This window comes from Eublepharis macularius, chromosome 8, assembly GCF_028583425.1.
Source record: "Eublepharis macularius isolate TG4126 chromosome 8, MPM_Emac_v1.0, whole genome shotgun sequence".
Classification (NCBI taxonomy): Eukaryota; Metazoa; Chordata; class Lepidosauria; order Squamata; family Eublepharidae; genus Eublepharis; species Eublepharis macularius.
Window position 1 is genome coordinate 3,763,843 of NC_072797.1, and position 19,964 is coordinate 3,783,806.

Below are 19,964 nucleotides of genomic sequence, written 5' to 3' on the forward strand. Positions count from 1 at the left end.
TTGCATGTGAAGGCTGTCTGGACGGCTTCACACGTTGATGTATTTGCCACCCAAAGTAGTGGCTAAGCGGTTGGGCACTCTGCTGGTTCAAATCCTGCTGCTACTGTGAACTTAGCCCATGGCCCTGGGTAAGCCCCTCCTCTCAGCCCCAGCTCCTCAGCTGTGTGGTGGGGATAATAATATCACTGAATCGGTTCACCGCTCTGAGTGGGGCACTGATTTATCTAGAAGAGCAGTAGATAAGCACAGTTATTATTTCTTACCTTCGTGTAGGGGAAAATGAACATACTCTGTTTCCATTTAAATGTGGCTAAGGGAAACCGATAGACCTGCCTTCCCTGAATTTCTCTGACCCTCTTTTTAAAGCCATCTATGCTAGTGGCCCTCACCGTGTCTCCTGGCAGTCCAGCTCAAAAGTTAATGGAGGTGAAGGTTGCGTGAAGAATTTACCTCCTTTTGTGTATCCTTCCAGTCATTGGGCAGCCCTAATTCTAGAAGGGGGGGCCTTATTCCCCCACATTATTCCCAAGCCCGTAAATGTCTTCTGTCCTGTCCTGTACTTGTACTTCTCTTGAAGGCAGAAGAGGATTCTGTAGACCAGGAAGTTAGGGGTCAGGGCCGTGGGAGGGTGCTTCGGTGCCCCAGAGGCGGCCTTGTGGGTTGGGAGGTGAATGCTGTTTTAACCCCTTTTAAGTGGCATGAACTGTTGTGCATCCAGTTCCGAGTTGCTTTGGCAGGGGCTGGTGGATTTCGCAGCAGAACTTGAGTCGATGTTGACCATGACGATCCATGACTTTTACTTTTTCCAGTGATCCTTTGAATACCTCTTTGCCAATGTCCAATACAGTGCAGGAGCCCACCTATAGCACCCCTGCTGTCACTTCTGCCAGCCTGAGCTGCTCTGCCCAGAGCACTAGTCCCGTAACAACCACCTCGGCCTATGACCAGGCTTCTGTGCATAGCAGAATAACCTACCAAAGCCCTATGCCTCTGTCGGAACCAGCCCCAGCTGCTGTCACAGTGAGTAGTTTTTCCAAAGCATTGAAGTGCAGAAATCAGTGTGGGGGAAGAGTTATTAAATGGGACCGTATCCTGGCAGCCTCTTTTGGGCATGCTGGCATTTCTTGAAGACTTTCTGTTGTTATGTTCAGGCATCCTTGGCTGAAATTGCCTTTGACAATTATTTTGTAGCTAATGTAATTTGACACTTCTCTTTTGAATATTCAGAGAGCTTTACATATGTGCTCAGTAATCCTCACAGCCATCCCATTAGACAGGCCATGATTGTGGGGTGGAGGGGCAACAGTGAGTTGCCCAAGGCGGTTTGATAAGTTTGTGGCTGAAATGATGTTGAACTCACATCCGTTGTTGTCACAATGGTTTTTATGCCTTCTCTTGGTGAACACTGGATTTGTGTGCACTTAAATTATGCAGCAAAAAAAATGATCTGAGTTCTGTAGCTTCTATATATTGCTAAGCAATTTTTCATGTTTTCTGACTTCATGCCAACATGCACCCCAAGTTGCCAAGTGCAGAGAGTGAGTCTAGTGGTGGGCTTGCTTGTTTCTTCAGGTGTCTTTACTTCCAGTAAAATAGTAAAGACTCCAGTAGCACCTCTAAGACTAACCAACTTTACTGTAGCATAAGCTTCTGAGAACCACAGCTCTCTTCGTCAGATGCATCTGGACTCTTTACTAATTTGCTACTACACACTAACAAGGCTAGATCCTCTGCATCTGACAAAGAGAGCTGTGGCTCTTGAAAGCTTATGCTACAGTAAAGTTGGTTAGTCTTAAAGGTGCTACTGGACTCTTTACTGTTTTGCAACTACAGACTAACACAGCTAACTCCTCTGGATCTTACTTCCAGTGACATTTTGTGCACCCACACAATAGTCCCCATCAGACTTTCAACCCCAGCTGCAGTGGGGCATCTTGAGAGGAAGGTGTGTGTGCTGTTGTGAGGGGTGGGGGTGATATGACTGTGCTTTAAATGCCAGATCTTTCTTCACCATCCTTTTTTGTAAAGGAAGTAAATAGTAGCCAACCATGATTCTATTTGTTTTTTAATCTGCTCTGTTGCCTTATGGACATATACACACAGAGTAATAGAATTGAAACAAAGATTTCTCCAGTACAAATGGATGTGAAAGAACACAGAACAGTACAAAAACTGTTGTTGATTTCCTTTCACACAAACCTTGTGCAAGGAATTCCATGAACTGAAATTCCATACAATCCCAGCTAATCCGTGGATTGGTTGGGATTGTATCAAGAGTAAACCTCTTTACTACAAGGCTTGATACGACATCACACAATCGAGTTTTTAATTTCTCTCTTTTGGGCAACTGAGTTGTTAATTTACGTTTTTCCTTGGAATTCCAGAACGGACATGGCAGTGTTCGAACACAGCCAACCCTTGACAGTAAGTCCATAAACCCTTTGCTGTCTGTTTGTTGCTGTGCGTTTCTGCATCTGTCTGCCCTTTTTGTTCTTGATGGAATCTGTGTGTGTCTGTGGAGGATATACTAATTTTGCTTGCCAGTCTTTAACAGCTGTCAATTCAGCTGTGTGAAACTCGGTATACCAACGGAAGCTAGCCATGTGAAGTTCCCATTTCTGTGCTGAATTCACTCTAATCCTGGGTTTTGACAGACCCAGCTATGCTCTTAAGTATTCATGGGCCCCTTTTATTATTCCATTAAGAATTCCCAAGACTGCCCGGCCTCTGCCCAGGAGGCTGTCCATGTACTGCCAGCACGAAGGGTTTAATGTTCCTTCTACATCTGTGCCTCTTCCCTCCCAACACTTCCCAAATGTACCTGTGCCAAGGTATGGAACAGTTCAATCTTGTCAATCCATGGGTCCCTCTTGTCCTTCATTGTCTACTGTGACTTGGCTGAAACTACCCAAGGAAGTAGTAAAGAGTCCACTAGCACCTTTAAGACTAACCAACTTAATTGTAGCATAAGCTTTCGAGAACCACAGCTCTCTTGGTCAGATGCAAACTAATGGTTGCTTATGCTACAATTAAGTTGGTTAGTCTTAAAGGTGCTACTGGACTCTTTACTATTTTGCAACTACAGCCTAACACGGCTAACTCCTCTGGATCTATGCCCAAGGAAGGAATCTCTTGCAGCCCTGTGATCTGTGTGAAGCAGGTGCTCATATCACTGATCTGTAGCCCCTCCCACATTTTTCTAAGGTTTTTCTCAGACCCGTTGATCTTTCTTGGCCAAGAGGACCGTGGAATTTAAACACCCTTTGTTGTGGGTTTTAATTGAGGTGCTGAAATGCGTTCTAAGTAAAAACGGATTCCTCCGGAGCCTTTAGGGGGCTGATCTTGCCTTCCCCTTTAAGCCTGATTGCTTTGCTTGGCCCCTCTGGAGTGGTTTGTTCTCTGGGCTCCTTCCTGTGTCCCAGGTTGTGCAGGCTGAGAATACTGGAGCCAGTATTTTTCACTGTATAGTTAAAACAAAGTGATGGGAAAGGGGCCTTCTGTTGCCCAGTTTGTCTCATGCTTCCACGTTCTACGGCAGAATCTTATTTTCTTTAGGAGTAGTGGGCTAGAGTGTTAGATTGAGGTCTGGGAGATCTAAATGTGATTGTCCAGGGATGGAGTGTGGCGAGAAAGAAAGGAAGGACCTTCTTTTGGAAATGGGCCAGTTGCTATAACAATTAATTGCTGTCGCTTTCTTGTTGAGCCCACATTGAGAACAACTTGATGTTGCCTGGCTGTTTGGGCACGTTCCTTACGCGCACCATCCGTCTTTCTTCCCCGGCTGTGTGGTGGGAGCCCTTTTCCAAGTGTGTTTCCTCCCCCACCTTCTTTCAGGTAATTCATCAGTTCCAGCATCAAAACCAGAAACCTCTCTACCCTCGCTACCCACCAAAGGGTCCTCTTTGCCTAGCACCACAGCGACCACTGCTTCACTGCTGCCCTCGGGGCCACCGCACACAGCAGCCCTCCCCAGTTTGCCGCAGTCCAGTGAATTGGCCAGCAGTTCGCTCTCCCAGTTAAGCAGGTACAGCTGGGGGATGGAGAGGGAGCAGTTGTAGAAAGAAATAGGATGCCCACAGAGTGGGCAGGAAGTGCCCCCCTTCCCCCCCCCCCGGGGTAACCCCTATTTCCTTTCCTGAACTAGATTGTTGTGTGTTTATAACTCACGGTACTTCACTCACATTCCTCTCAACGACCTGGTTGAAGCATAAACTTTACACCCCGCCCCAGTTGGCTCTCAGAAGGAAAGGAGGCCAGTGAGGAGGCTGGACCTCTTCTGGCCGGCCTGCTCCTCATAGGAAGTGTAGACCACCACACGCTGCATTGACTGTGAGGCTTCTTGTCTGCAATCTAGCCTTTGGGCGTTCAGATATATGAAAACTGAAGTCTGCAGCAGTGCCGGCAGTTGCTCTGTGAGCTATTAACGTGGCCACGAGAGAGCTCTTAACCACCTTGCCTTATCCCCCCACCTCCCGGCTTCAGTGCACGTCACTCTGTTGAGAGGCCACTGTTGTGCAGTTGCGATGCTCAGAAGGGCAAGTGGCTTAACGCTTTTGCTTTTTGTTTTTCCAGTTCCCTCTCCAATCATCAGAGCAGCCTCTCTTCTTCCTCTGCCCTCTCATCGGCCACATTGCACACGGTAAGTGAATCGGGGTGTCTTGAGAGCGGCTGAACCGTCCTCCTCCCTGATACGCCCACAGAGCCAGGCTTTCCACAGGAGGGGAAACGTTTCTCTAGTAGCACCATCCTTTTGGTAGTGTGTCCAGAGCTATTACTGTCTGTTCTCCTGCTGCACCCCTTACCCCTCCTTGAAAGGTGCTTTGAGGTGATTCTTACCTAATGTGGAGGTTAAAGGGGGGGGGGTGGAATCTGATTAAAGGGGTGCTGCTCCAAGGACAAAGTGCTAAAGAAGCACCAGGGTGCTATTTGAAGCACTGGACACGAATCCTGCTATAGAAGTAGGAGCTGCAGTATTGCAGAAGTGGGTAAAGAGGGTCAGGGCGACATCCAGAGCCCAGCTTAGGTTCCAGGTGACCCGAGAGACTAGCAGTCTTGTATGCAACGGTGGGAAAAGTTGATTCAAATGATAGTTGTCACTGTCCCCTTCCGGTCCATGGATTTTCAAGCAGAGACTGCTTCCCTTGCGCCCCTCCAAATTCGTGTACAGCAGTGAAAAGTGACTGTTTTTTGATAGAATTTTTTTTAACGGAGTCTTGGCTGTACTTCAGTCTTGAGTCCTAAAGGAAGGGGTTTTTTTTTTGCCTTGTGGCGACTTCCTCTGTGGAAAGCTCCCTGCATTGCTTGATGCCGTTTGATCCCTGCTGTAATGCCAGGTAGAGGAAGGGCCATCCGAAGCACCCATAGGATGCCACGCTAGCCGTGTTCATGTGCCCCCCCCACCCCCACCCCCCCGCTTGTCTGCAAAGTTTACATTTTCCACCCTGCAGCCCCTTTGCTTGCTCTTTAACGCCCCTTTTCTCTCTCTCTCTCTCTCTCTGTATGTGTGTGTCTCCTTTCCAGCACACTAGTGTTGAGAACTCCACTGCACTCCAGTCATCTGCAGCCTTTTCAGTTGCTTCAACCTCGGCTGTTTGCACCACTCCTTCGGTCTCCAGCATGGCCAACGCTACCAACAGCCTGGGCCTGAACGTGACCAGTGTGTCTCTGCCGGCCCCCACCACGCGGGCTGCTCCCTTAGTGTCTTCAGGTTCGCAATTATAACCGATCACATGGATATAGTGAGAGAGGACTTCAGTCTGCCATTGAGCATGTCTCGGCCAGCTATAACTACACTTTTTGTGCCTTCTCTTAAAAGACTTTACCTTTCCAACCTGCTTTGTGCCCTGGCCTGTGAAATAAAGCTCCCTGTCTTTTTAATGTGTGGGAATATTTGATGGGGAGAAATCAGTTAAAAGGAAACTATTAACGTCTCTCATTTTTTGTTGTTATTCTCCAACCTCTTTACAGAAACATTTCTAATTATTCGAAATCCTAATTCAAGGAAGCAAAACTTCATGCAAGCCTCCCCACCCCAATCCCAAGCCATTCTGTGCCAGATGTACATTTATTTTTACAGTTCTGTTTGTAGAATTTGCAGGATGCAGCCAGGGTGTGTGTGTGTGTGTACATCTAGCAGGTAATTCTCTGTCAGTTGTGGCAAGGTCAACTTCCGTGGCTGGAAGAATGAGGTGGAAGTGGACAGGTGGGGCGCAGAGGTGGAGTTGGTTGCTCTGATCAGAGGCAGAAGAGGGAGGGAGGGAGGGAGGAAGCATTTTTCCCCACGTGCATTCTTACAAAGAGAGTCTATATGGGAGCGGGTCACAGCACAGTGGCCAAGCATAGGCTTCAGCCCCTGACTGAGAATCGTGCTTGAGATTTTGGAGACCCACAGCCCTCAGCAGACCCATGGGTTGCCTTGAGGCATCCTTCTTGGACTTGCTCCCATTCCCAGAGAGGGGAAGCTTGCTTGCTTGCTTGCTTATTTATTTATTTATAGTCCACCTTTCTCACAGAGACTCAAGGCGGATCACACAGTGGGAGATCATTACAATCAGTAGCAAGGACAAGGGTAGGGATTTCCACACAGTGTCAAGGACATTTCCATAAACAGTGTCATAAGGTAGATGAATATGAGTTTACAGAGACATAGCATTAGCAAGGATCCAATACAGGGTTAAAGAAATGCTGAAACAGAACATAATCCATTCTAGGTTTGACATTAGACAACGTGAAGCACAAGCAGTATATACAAGTACATATTCAAAGCAACAGATAATACGTAAAGCAACATAATAGTGGAGCCTGTGGTTCCCAACTCATTGGCGAAACATCCGAGACCCCCTCCTTACAATACCGCCCTCCTATCTGAGTAAAAAAGCCTTTTTGAATAATTCAGTTTTGCATTGTTTGTGGAAAGCCAAGAGCGTGGGGGCTCTCCTGACCTCCTCAGGCAGGCTGTTCCATAGGGTAGGGGCCACCACAGAGAAGGTCCATGTAGCTGACCAAAAGGAATTGTGGCCGGTTTGATTCTGTTCAATGCTTACAAGGTGGTATTAGTTACCTTTTTAACCTCTTCTGTCAGCCTCCTGACAGGTAATATTTATAAAAAACAGAATTGCTTAAAATACCCAAGGGATTTATTTCGCAGTGCTTTCCCAGATAGGTCTTACATCATTTTCAGAAGGTGAGCCAGGCCTGCTGTGTTTGCCACTGAACAACGTGAGTTGTGTCGGTGAGTCTACCATTCGGGCACTTGTCTGTGTCACTCAGGGCTGGCTTTGCGTGGCTAGTTTTGGCCAGCACGGGAATTCAGTTTGCCAAGCTGGAGCCCTTGTGGCCAGCTTGCGTTTCATTGGTAGGCAAAAGCATGCTGGCCGATGTTTGAAGATAAGTTGCAAGGCACTGCGTCAACAGAGGCAAAGTCCGCTAAGTCAACGTGAGCAAGAAAATACGAGTCAGTCTTCAGAAGTCCAGGATCTGTGCCCACGAGTCACTTCCTTTCCTCTGCAGAAATGAGTGCCCTGCTTCATTCTCCTTGGTGAACATGCTCATCTAGCGTGTTTGATTTATTTTTAAGTATTTATGCCCAGGGCTTTTTTTCTGGGAAAAGAGGTGGTGGAACTCAGTGGTGGAACTCAGGACCATACAATGATGTCACTTTGGGTCAGCTGGAACGGGGGGGGGAGTTTTTTAAAGTTTAAATCGCCCTCGGGGAAAATGGTCACATGGCTGGTGGCCCTGCCCCCTGTTCTCCAGACAGAGGGGAGTTTAGGTTGCCCTCTGTGCTGCTCCAGCGACGCGGAGGGCAATCTAAACTCCACTTTGTCTGGAGATCAGGGGGCGGGGCCACCGGCCATGTGACCATTTTCAAGAGGTGCCGGAACTCCGTTCCCCTGCGTTCCCGCTGAAAAAAAGCCCTGTTTATGCCCCACCTTTTTCTTACACCACAGACAACACAATAAAAACAGTTAAAACAGCCAGGCAAACTGCAAATCCGTCAGGTGGCCATCAAAATCCCACAGAGCGAAACTACCCATCCATGTGAACTGATGCCCAGCTGAGCATAGTGAAACATCTTCAGTAGTCCAAAGACTGCATGTAGTTACTCTCCCAAGAGCAGCCCTTGCGTGCTTCATATCTTTGTAGAGTAAACCCAAACTTCTCTCCCGATGTGCTCTCCCTTTTTAGCAGGAAAATCCAGCTGAGTTTTGGCGTTCAGAGTGCAGTTAAGGAGCGAGACGGGTAGAATGAAGTAAGACAAGAGGTGAGGAGAGAGCCACAGACAGCTGCCAGAAAAGGCCAGGGAATTCTTTCATAGGGAAATGTAAAAAAGAAAAAAACTTGGGAGGAAAACCGTGACTTGCTCACCCAATTTCTCTTGTTGGGACACCTGGTGATCTTAAGGCTACTCCACTCCATACTATGGCATCCCAGCGGCAAGGCAAGAAGGTAGGGAGAGTGGGAAGTGAGATAGAGGACACCTTGGCCAAAAGGAGGTGGCCGTAGTCCAGGAGAAGAATCCATTCCGCAAAGGAGATCCAAGTAGCTTCATGCATCACTCTCGGTAGGAAAATGATGTCAGGCACAGAGAGCAGCATAGAGTAAGGCATCAGGGTGGATAAGGAAAGGGTAAGGGTTGGAGACAGAAGATCCTGAACAGGAACCTGAGTGGCAAACGAGGGCAGGGGTGCTAGCTCAAATCAGCACCCCAAATCTGTTCCTTCCGAGCATTTCTTTCTTCAGCATTAGGGAAGTTTTATACATGGAGCAAGGAAGGCACCTACGTGTGATAACTTTGGGACTTGCATGATAACACTGGTAGCCTTCAAGGACTGGTGGGATGAGTCCTTGTTGGGGGCGCTTTAGGCTGTTTGTGCATCAGGTGAGGGGTTGGACCAGATAGTCTGTAAGTCCTCTTCCAATTCTTGGATTCTACATTTTCAGAACTCAGAGGCTTGTGGGTTTTTTCTCTTTTTCACCCCATCCTACTTCTAAAAATGCATTTAAAAAAAATCTTTCTTTTGGTTCTACAGGCAAAGCACCCCCCAACCTGCCCCAAGGTGTGCCACCATTATTACATAACCAGTATATTGTGGGACCTGGAGGACTTCTGCCTGCCTACCCAGTAAGCAGCTTCCTTGTATCTTGTCTAAATTACTTTGACTCCCTCGCCCTTGACCATGTCCCATCTGTTGTTGGAGTCTCCAGGACGTATAGAAGGGGCAGTCTACCGATTACAGGACAGATCGTGGTGTTTTGACTTTCCACCCAATCTGAAGATCACAGCACAAGTTGCCCCTCTTGTGTTATGCGTTGCTTCGTTTCTGCCTCAAATGACGGCTTGCGTGGCATGGTTTGGATGTGCCCTGACCTTCACAGAACACATTACAATCCTGAGCGGTTATGAAGGCCCAGCGATGATATCCTGTGTGAACAGCATCATGGCTTCCAGGCACTGCATAAATGCATGGGTCTGTTTTCTTGTGGACTTGAACTTTCTTGGGTTTAGCGGCTCAACTCTGGATGGAGCAGCTCTTCAGATGCGATCAAATGCATCTATTCCAAAGTCACTCATGAAAACCTTGGGAGAAAATGCATCTTTCTGCGCCATTATTCCAAAAGCAGCCAGGGGTCCGCTTTTGCAGCAATTGTCAAGATGGTGGAACCCTGGAACTGATGGTGGAAGATGGCGAGTGATTCCGCACATATTGGATAATGCACTTCCAATCCTCTTCATAAATCATTTGGAACAGATTTTTTTGTGTGTGGAACAAAAAATCCACCTCAAACGATTGATAAAGTGCATTGAAAGTGCATTATCCACCGTGTGCGGAATCAGCCGGTGTTGAGTTTGGGGCTAGATGGACCTTTTCTCTGATCCAGCAAAGCTGTTATAATTTTTGGGTTCCTCTTCAGCCTTGTTTCTGTTTGCCATTACAGCCAGAACTTTTTAAAAACACATTGACTTAGTCCAGACAGTGCATGAAACTATGGTTTATTTTAAATAGGGCAAGCTTGTGATTCCTCACTCCATAGAATTTCTCAGTAAGACCCACTTTTCAAAACTTGAATTGGCTCTTCTAACCTTTTACTGGTGTCAGTTAATTTTCTTTAGTTTCTACTTGCTTCTCCCTCAATTTATTATTTATCCTACTTAACTACCCCTTTGTTTATATGTACTGCCTGAAAGAGGCTGGGACCTCTGACCTCTTCGCTCATCCATTATATTAACAGCCTGATGGGCTCCAGTCCCTTAAGCACAGAATCACACTTGAAAGATTTATGATGGGTTTCACACCAAGCCTTTCTCTCTGCTCCCAGCTCCTCCCTTCCCCCTCTCCTTCACCAATTTTCTCTATGAAAATGTGGAATATGATTTCCTCTTCACCAGTATCTGGTATCTGAAGAAGTGAGCTCTGACTCTCAAAAGCTCACGCTGTAGAAAAGAGCAGGAGTCCAGTAGCACCGATAAGATTAACAAATTTTGTTGTAGAGGTATGAGCTTTCGCTCACTTCTTCAGATACTAAATGCTGTTAGTCTTTAAGGTCCCCTGCTGGACTTTGATTTTGTGTAGTTTGTGAATCCAAGATTCAGCTTACATACCTGGTTAACTTCAACAAATACTGGGACAGCCTCGCCAGGGCTAAGTCAAGATTTCTGTGTTTTGTACGTCATGTTACCCATAAGGCTAATGGAGTTAATAGTTAAAAGTTCAATCCCTGGGTTAATGGAGACTAACCAGCTATAATTAGCGGCGTGGCCTGTGTGCAATCAGACACTAACCATAGTTACTTTAATGAAACCATGGTTTCACTTGATGTCTGAAAATTCCTTGGTATATTTTAAGATACTGCTTCTGGCAGCAAGGAAGTAATGTGGCCTACACAAGCTGTGTTGAGTCCATCTAGGCTGCGTGGCTTAAGAGACTGAGCTGTAAAAATCAGAAGGCCTTAGTTTAAATGCTGCCTTTCTCTATAGTGGCTGGTACTGTAGAAGCGCTGCTGCAATGTGTGTGTGATTGCCTACGAGAGGAACCAAACCACAAGGCTGTTCTGTCTCCACCTGGGCTGCATGAACAAGCTCTTCACTTATGTTAAGACTTCTTATGTTAGCTGCTTGTTCTCCATGATGGCCTTTGAGTTAACAAATGCTAGCTGTACTTTTAAAATAAAGTGGCCCTGCTTTGAAGCCCCAGACATTGCAATTGTATGAAAGAAATGCCTTACAAGTCTGTCTGTCTCCCCCCACCTTCTGTGTCTTCAAGCAGATCTACGGTTATGACGATCTCCAAGTGTTGCAGTCCAGGCTGCCTGTGGTAAGTCACTTTTTCGCTGTTACGTCTGATACTGTCAACGAGCGTCGCCTGAAGTAATCTGTGTGTGTGAACGTGAATTGAAAAGTGGTGTGCAAGTCCTAAATGGCTGGCTTCTGTCGGAGTCTGGGATTCAGGCTTCTGGGTTGTGTTTTTACTAAAGCTCAGAAGCTAGAGGGTTGCCTCTGAGGAGGGGCTGGGCCTTGTTCACACGGCAGCGTTTCTGGTTGCACGTGTCTTATTCTCTCTGTCAGTGTGGCCCCAAGCGACGTGTAAGGCTCCAGTCCTTCTGTGTTGATCGTAGCAAGGCCAAATTTTGAAATCTTTTGGTGGAGAGAAGCAGAAATGTCCTATGCTTGGCTATATCTGAGGCTTGATCCTTCTGGAATCCTCTGTATACAAAAGGCAAGAGCCTTCCTCCGTCCCCTCCTCATCTTCTTTGGTCACTCTCTGGTGCCCGTCAGCTTAATAGCAATGCCACTCTCCTTTTTATCCTTTCGGTGGAGTGCCGGGGTGGTATTTTAGAGCTTTCTGGAGCTGCTATGTAGGCTCCAGTGGAACACCTTGTTAACGCCGGAGATGACGCAGATTCTCCATACAGTAGAGTGCCATTTTAATCCCAAGTTAGAAAACCCTCATTTTTGATCCTTATTTCACTGCCCATTGTTGACAGGCTACTGATTAGGCTTCTGCTGTTTCAGGGCTTGAAAGCTGGGCCTGAAGTGGTTCTCTTGCCACAAGTGCTATGGAGAAGGAGCCACACTTGAAAGGGGAACCTTCCGTTTAAGCTTCTCGCAGGACAGAGCAAGCCAGCTGCATTACTGGCAGTTTCCACTTGCTTAGGATGAAAGTGGGGAGCCCACTCTGATCTCTGTCTTAGGACGTTTTTATTTTATTGTTTTATTTTCCTCCAAGGAGTGGCAGTACATAACGCTCTCCCTCTCCCCCATCATCCCCCTTTAAAGTTGCCACAGGGCCGTAAAACAGGTTAGGCTGAAAGTGAATCGTCCATGGTCGCCCATTGAGCTTCATGGTGGTGGAAGAGGGGTTTAAACCCAGGTCCAGCTCTGTATCCACTATGCCACACGGCGGCTCTCTTGGCGCTTGGTTGCCAGATACCTGACGAAGAGAACTTGATTCTCGAAAGCTTAAAATTGGTTAGTCTTAAAGGTGCTACTGGACTCTTTTTGATTTAGATCCCTTTAAGGAAGTTTTCAGCACAGCTGTTGTCTGTGATTGCTAGCGCGACCTGCTTCTGCATGGCCAACTCTATGTCCCTTTCCTTTGAGCTCTCTATTTTTTTTTTTTAACTAACGTGGTGGATTTTTGGACTCTTCCTGGAATTCTCTGGGTAGTTTAAAATGCAGGTCTTCCTCTCCTGGGGGTGTGTGAGGCTGTGTGGGGCTTCTGTTCTCTATAATACAGAGTCCTTCATAGGCAAGTAGAAAGGCAGCGTGCTGCGTGACTGATGTGTCAAGTTCTGTCTGCAGCTCGGGGGCTGGACCCTGAGGATCCCTGATCCCTTCGTCTTGTGGATGAAGCCTTCCTTTGGAGGAAAGGGCGGCCTCTGCGGAAGGAATCTGTGGGAATTCCCAGTCCTAGACGCTTCCTTTAGGGAATTGCTTGGGAGGTTAGAAGGCTTAAGTTGCTGTAACGAATGCGACTCACGTGGCTCTTCCCACATGAAATAAGGTTCTTTGCAAAGGCAGTATGAATTAAGCTCAATGGATATCAGTTGCATCTGCTTAATCTTTTTAGAAATTGGCATGTTGGGTTTTTGAATGCCAAAGGAGAAATCTTCAAAAATAATTAAGCATGTTAGGAAATGACCCGAAGACTAGTAAAGAAAAAATTAACAAAAAATCAAACTGTTTGAACACCTACCAATTGCAAATTTGGAGGGTTAAGAGAGGAAAATGTGCATCACCTTACAGTTGCCTCCATAGAACTTCCTTGGTCCCGTGGTTGCCTTTTCACTCAGTTTGTGGAGATCCTCCTGGAACTCTTCACAGGCGTGAAATTTGTGATCACCAGGTGTTTCCCTCAGTATGTGGATAGCCGCACACATTGTGCAGGGCAGGGCATGAGATCTAATGCCTGATGCTGGAGCTTTGGTGTTTCTGATTTGTATTAGTCTGGTTGTTGGCATCAGTTGATCAAGAGTATGGCCGTAGCAACATCTCTCCTCCTTGGTGCCGTTAAGAATCCATTTGGCTGGATCCAGTGATCAGTCGATGCAAGGATTAGTGATCTTTCCAGTGGTCCCATCCTCTAGGTGTCCCTGTCAACCTCAGGAAAGTTGAGTCCCATGGTTGTGAGACCCATGCTGGGCAGAAGACTGCACTGCAGCGGGAAAGGGAACCAAATTGCCCCTTCTCTGATCTTCCTCCTGCTCAAGCTCCGCTAATGCAAAGCAGGCACTGGGGTGGTTTTGCCTCCTTCCTCCTCCTCAGGGAGATTGCTGTGGCGAGCCTGGCACAGGAGGCATCCGTGCCTGGCAGCGCCTTCAGCTAATTTGTCGCTGGATCGATCCCAGTGGCCTCAGGGCCCAGTTTAAGGAGCCAAATAAATAATAATAGTAATAATAATAATAATAGATCTATATAGTGCCCTTCAGGACAACTTAATGCCCATTCAGATTGGTTTACGAAGTATGTTATCCCCACAACAACAAATCACGCTGTGAGGTGAGTGGGGCTGAGAGAGCTTCAGAGAGCTGTGACTAGCCCAAGGTCACCCAGCTGGCTTCAAGTGGAGGAGCGGGGAATCAAACCCGGCTCTCCAGATTAGAGTCCCGCACTCTTAACCACTATACCAAACTGGTACCTTTTAAAGCTTTCACAGAGATACAGAAACCACCCCAAGTCCATCCAAAATTGTCCCAAATGCCAAATGAGCCATACAGTTCCCCTGTAGGCTGAGAGCAGTAGAAAGCGTCTTATAGTCTCTGTATTAACTACGTTTGAAATAAATGTATGGTGTTGCACAAGGTAATAGAATCAAAGTCAAAGTAGGAGGTGTTTTGAGAACTGTTATTACTCAGGCCTGCTTTCATTCTGTTGACTATTTCCTGTTTCTTTGCTGAAACTTAGTTAATACAGAGTCTGTAAGGCGATTAGCTGTGTTTCTTGTTTGGCATTTGGGACGAACCTGGGGTGGCTTCTGTATTTCTGTGAGAGGACAAAGAATGGGAGACAAGGGCTGAGTTCAGCTTCCCAGAGACTGCTATAAGAGGATACTATGCCACAGCAAAGGTAAGCGAATTGCCTGTTTCCATTGATCAGACCTTAACACCACAGCCTGAAGAAACCTGCTTTCCACCCTTTCTCTTTTTAAAACATCTAGCCTGACGAAAGGTTCTGATGAGCTATAAAGCTTGCATACTGTTTCGTGTTAATTTGGTTGGTCCTCATGAAAGGCATTAACATACATTTCATTCTAGTTTTGGGGTGATATAACACCAAGTCTCTCTTTGCTCAACTCCTCTCCCTTTCCTTGCTTAATTTTCTGGATAAATATGAAGAGTTATCTTCCTTTCTGTTGATAGATCCAGAGGAGTTAGACGTGTTAGTCTGTAGTTGCAAAATAGTAAAGAGTCCAGTAGCACCTTTAAGACTAACCAACTTTATAGTAGCATAAGCTTTCGAAAACCACAGCTCTCGAGAGCTTATGCTGCTATAATGTTGGTTAGTCTTAAAGGTGCTACTGGACTCTTCCTTTCTGTTGGGATCTTCAGGTTCATTATTAGGGCAGCGTGTCAGTATAACATACATCTAAGAAACCAAGGCAATAATACGTAAAATAGATTAAAAGTATACGGCAAACTATATATAGTTATAATAAAGGGTAGGTAGGTACATACATGCAAACGTGTTAAAATACGCAAAAGAGACTTGCAAACAGGCCTCATCCATTAGCCAACGTGAGGGAATTTAATCGATCTTTTCGGGTAACGTAGCAAGCAGTACAGAATTTGGCTACATTAACGGTAATAGTCTGGGATTCGTCAGATAACAGGTAATTGACACAGTTTGATTCTGACTGGCCTGGCAATGCCTTTGTTAGAGGTAAAATATATTGGCACTTGAGATCTGGTACCAAGGGCACCTAAAAAAACATGTGCTCTGTGGTTTCGACTTCCCCCACATCACACTGGCAAAGCCTCTGCACCAAAGGGATCCCCTTATACTAACCCTCCTAGCACTGCGGCAAGAAGTGCTGAGCACCTCGCTAGTGTAAAAGCTCTCCTGAGCTTATGGCCATCAATATGAGTTAGATAGTTGAGGGGAGCCAGGCGAAATCTCATTTGCTCAAGATCTACAAAGCCTGGGTGTCTAGCCAGATCCGCCTGTCCATCTCAATTCTTCTTTGTTTCAGCACAGCCTTAGCCTGGTCCCAGTTCATAGCCAAAATAGTTTCGGGAGAAAAACCAAGAAGATGTAATTTATTATGTTGGGATCTTAAGAAGTGAGTTTCTGACTTGTAGAGGCTTATGTTGGGATAAATGTTAAGTCAGTTGCTACTGGATTTCTCTTTTGTTTTGCTACAAAAGACTAACTTTGGAATAATACAAAATACAAGACTTTTTAAAAAATATATATTTTTATTTGTTTGTACTTTGTTTTTCTCTAAAAGGACTCCCAACTACCTTACACGCCCCCCCCCCTCTCTCACACACACACACACAAAAGTGCATCTCTGGTCAGTCCTCAGTTCATTGGCTGACTGGTTCAAAGACCTACATTGTAAGTCATGGCCTAAGAGCTGAAGGGCTAAGTTCCCTTTGGCTATACCCAAACTCTTTAAGGTACCTGAGAGAACAAGGGGAAAAACATTCCTCACAAAGATATTACACAGCTGGGTAAAGATGTTCCCTCTTTACCCCTTCCCTCTCTTCTTAAATAATAAATAAATAGATTAAACAAGAACAAAGTTCTGCCGGTGCGGCTGTCTTTTCATGTCCACTGTCTTATTGGCACAGTTTTCCAGCCAGCTGATTAGAAAAGTTTCCTAGCTGTTCATTTCCTTTGTCAGCCTATCAAGGTACACCAGACTTGACCGGGCTTCCAGTTGCACAAGGGTCCAGGTGCATGCGCTGTGCTTTTTCTCTTGGAGGAATGTTCTAATCCTGCGGAAGTATCTCAGCAGTCTCAACTTGGTCAGACGTTCAGCTGCACCTCTTGGCTCGTTTTTGACTTCTGCGAAGCAACTCTTGATACGTTCTGACTGTGCGTAGATTGCATTGAGGAACCTAGAATTGTAGAATGGCAGGGTTAGAAGAGAAGAAAGGTGTCCCCGCCCAGTGCACAGCTTCCCACCTCCGCCTGACCTCAGAACTCACACAATGTAATCCCCCTTGAATTTTAATGAAAAGGCGGACTATAAATGACAAATAAAAGAAAGAACCCCTCCCGCCCCCACTCCTGACCAAGAGCAGAGACTGACCTTGCTTGAATGGTGGTTGCCCAACCAGTCTGCACCAGATTGCTGCTAAATATGCCGAAGAACCCTGTCAGTATTTCGTAGACAGCCCTTTTGGCTTGCTGTGGCTGCTTGATTTCCAAGATCTCGGTGGGAAAATTGAATGCAGTCATCTCTGCCACACACTCTTCAGGAATGGTGGTGCCCTTCTCCTTTAGCAGTTGTAAAGCCTGTGCATTAAGCATGTGCTGTTGCTGTTCCAGAGAGTTGCAGTCCACCGCTGTGACTGGAGCAGGTAAGAGCAGCATCAGAGTAATAAATCCTGCGTGCCTAGAAACTGTGCCCCACATGACGAAAGTGTCCTCAGCCGTCTCTCACAGGGCACGGGGCGCAGAGAACTTTTCAGCTCTCTTGTCCAGCTTTGAAATGTGCTGCTCTCCCATCTCCATCTATTTATTGGGTAGGACATGTTTCCATATATCATTTTCTGGTCTTTCAAAATTCCCCTGGTTTCATTTTCACTTTCCAGTTTCAGATAAGGTAGTTTTTTGTCTATAACTTACCTGGGCCTTCGGTTCTCAAGGCAGTTCCAGCTTTTCACCAGTAATCCAGCAGAGATTTTTTCCCTTCCTTTCTCGGCCCCCCCATGCCCCAAATTTTCAACAACTCATACAATTTCCACATATCACAAGGTACTTTCTATGTCCTCCTGTCTCCTCCTGTTTTTTTAGCTCAAAGAATCAGGCAGGTTTTTGTAGGATTAGGATACACCAGCAGGGCTGCCCTTTCAGGTTCTGAGCCTCTACGGTCATGATTTGTTGTGCAAAGTTTTTTGTGGCGTCCCACAAGATTTGCCAGGTGCTGTGCACTGAATTCAAATTTCAGTTAAATTTTATAAACTGATACGGTTTTGTTTCTTGGCTTGGTTTTCTTTTGTAATTTGTGATTCTGAGATTTGTACTGACCATTGACTGAATAAACTTTGATTGATTGATTGATTGATCGATCGATCAATTGATCGATCGATTGATAGCTCAAAGTATCGGGTAGCTTCTTGTAGGATTAGGATACGCCAGCAGGGCTGCCCTGAACCTCTAAAATCATGGAAGGTGCAGCCAGTCACTGTACTAGATAGTTACATAATTTCTATTCTGTTTTCCCTGACCCCATGGACTTATCAGTGCCAAGGGTGTAAAGTAAGGAGGCTGAGGAAGGGACTTCTGGAAGAATCCTTGGAGAGGATTGGGGTAGTCTGTATTCTGCTGGATGATTCAGTGGTGATAAAGCAGCTTCTTAAAATAATTTCATTGGATGTGTATACAGGAATATTTAAAAAAATTAAAACAGTCCTTGAAATTCATGATGTGGGGGCACGGAAGGAGATATTAAAGTTCTGGGTGAGCTAGGATACTGAAATTTAGTATGCGTATAGCTATTTCAACCTAGTCATCAGACCTGTATGAAAATAGGATACTTGGGGTATATCCCTCAAAATGAAGGGCTCAAAGTGTACCCTAAAGCTATTAAGATATTTCCAGCTGCCCAGAAAACTGCAGTTTAGTACACATGTAGCCAAAGACATCCAGATGTACAGAAAATTCTTGAAGTAGAACCACATTTGAAATGAGGGGAAGGGGATTCGGTGTACCCCCAAATAATTAAGGTACTCCCAAACTAGCTCTGAAGTTGAAATTTTGTCTCTTTGCCAAGCAGAATGAATAGACAGTGACTTCAAAAAAATCTGAAAGAAAGCCTTCTCTTAGTGTCTCTGTAAAAGGGGGGAACTGAAGGTGTATCCCATGAAGGTATTTATTGAAAGTTCAGATTTGGCACAGATGTGATCCAAGGCACACAGATTTCTAGGGCAGTCTACAAATGGCACTTTTATCCGGGTTTCTCCAGGTTTGGACTCCCCAGTTCTGCAGAAATATGTGGCTTTATAATGAGAAGGAGGGAGGGGAAGACTGGATGCAAGAAGAGGGCAGAGTGCTGAGAGTCGTTCAGAAGCGGGGCGCGGGGGGGGGGAGGCAGAGGAGTGGAACCGAGTGCTGTAAAGGCCCCCGAGAGCCTTTCCCGCGTGGTGGGGGAGGAGGATTTTAAAAATTCTTTAGGCCAGGGGAATAAGGACTTTTCATCTTTTAAGATAAGGAGTAGAAACAGGTTGGAATTCCCAATGTCACTTTACTTTAACACTCTTAAAGGTTATGAAAATCAGTTATATTAAGTAATAAGCATTGTTATTGTTCACAATTGTTATCGTTAAGAAAAGGTAATGATAAAAAGGTAATAATAAAATAATGAGCTTTTTATTTATTTATTTTTAAATAAGGAGTAGAAATAGGTTTGAATTCTGCACGTGTTGTTTATTTGGAAAAATATACACTAAATAGGCTTAATTATTATTCTAATATCTATGAATATGATTTTTGTACTCTGTATCTTAATAATCCCTGTAGCAGACTTCCGGTTTGGGATTCATGGAGGTCTAGCGCAGCTCCATTTGTGGAGCTGACCGGATTGCCGTTTTAACCGGCCGGAGGGGTGAAAATAACCCGCGGCCGACTGCTCTCAGGCGGGGAGCAGGCAAAGAACGCTCAAGACCCTAGGGTGAGTTAGATCTCGGACGAGGGGGGGCTCTACACAAGGAGTCTCCCCCCCGATCCTTGAGGTCCCACCTTGCGACGGGTCGGCTATAATCTCTGCGGCAATTTTGGGGCCAATTCGGCTGGCATAAGACCTACATACCCAAGCTTCGATCGGGGAGGGAAGTCGAGAGGAGAATTTAAGATCGAAACAGCGATTACAACCCGAGAAAGCTGGAGAGAAGGTAAAGATCGCTATCTTTTGAAACGGGACAGATTGACAAAAACAGAGAGGAAAGAAAGTAGACTTTTAAACTGCAACAGACTAGCGAAAAGGAGGTGAAGACTCGGCAGGAGTTGTATTTTAAAAGAGACTAAGTTTAAAGAAGTTATTACAAAAATCGGACTATTGTTTTGAATACCTGTGGTTTTGGAGCTGTGGGAAAAAGACACCATCGCGAGACCTGCTGTGGGAAGACGGGAGACAGGAAGTGCGTAACAACAATAGAGTGGCTGGAGGGAAGCGGCCCTTGCCAAAGGACAGGAAGTGGGGAATCGCCATCTTTGAAAGTGGAAGGGTCGTGGCTTCAGCGGAAGAGGAAGTAGGCCATCTTGGATTATAATAACATAGAGAAACCATAGAGAAAAG

The 19,964-nt window shown here is 45.8% G+C and overlaps 1 protein-coding gene across 2 annotated transcripts in view; it reads left to right on the forward strand.

Annotated features, from left to right (window-relative positions):
* UBAP2 (ubiquitin associated protein 2) overlaps window positions 1-19,964 on the forward strand; it is a 110,514-nt gene that overhangs the window by 65,894 nt on the left and 24,656 nt on the right. The window contains exons 15-21 of one of the 2 annotated variants that reach the window (XM_054986418.1): window positions 810-1,020; window positions 2,385-2,424; window positions 3,835-4,024; window positions 4,573-4,639; window positions 5,521-5,707; window positions 9,033-9,124; window positions 11,265-11,315. In XM_054986418.1, coding sequence (XP_054842393.1) covers window positions 810-1,020; window positions 2,385-2,424; window positions 3,835-4,024; window positions 4,573-4,639; window positions 5,521-5,707; window positions 9,033-9,124; window positions 11,265-11,315 — 838 coding nt within the window. The remainder of the gene's footprint in view (window positions 1-809; window positions 1,021-2,384; window positions 2,425-3,834; window positions 4,025-4,572; window positions 4,640-5,520; window positions 5,708-9,032; window positions 9,125-11,264; window positions 11,316-19,964) is intronic. The other variant, XM_054986419.1, reaches the window with a different exon arrangement.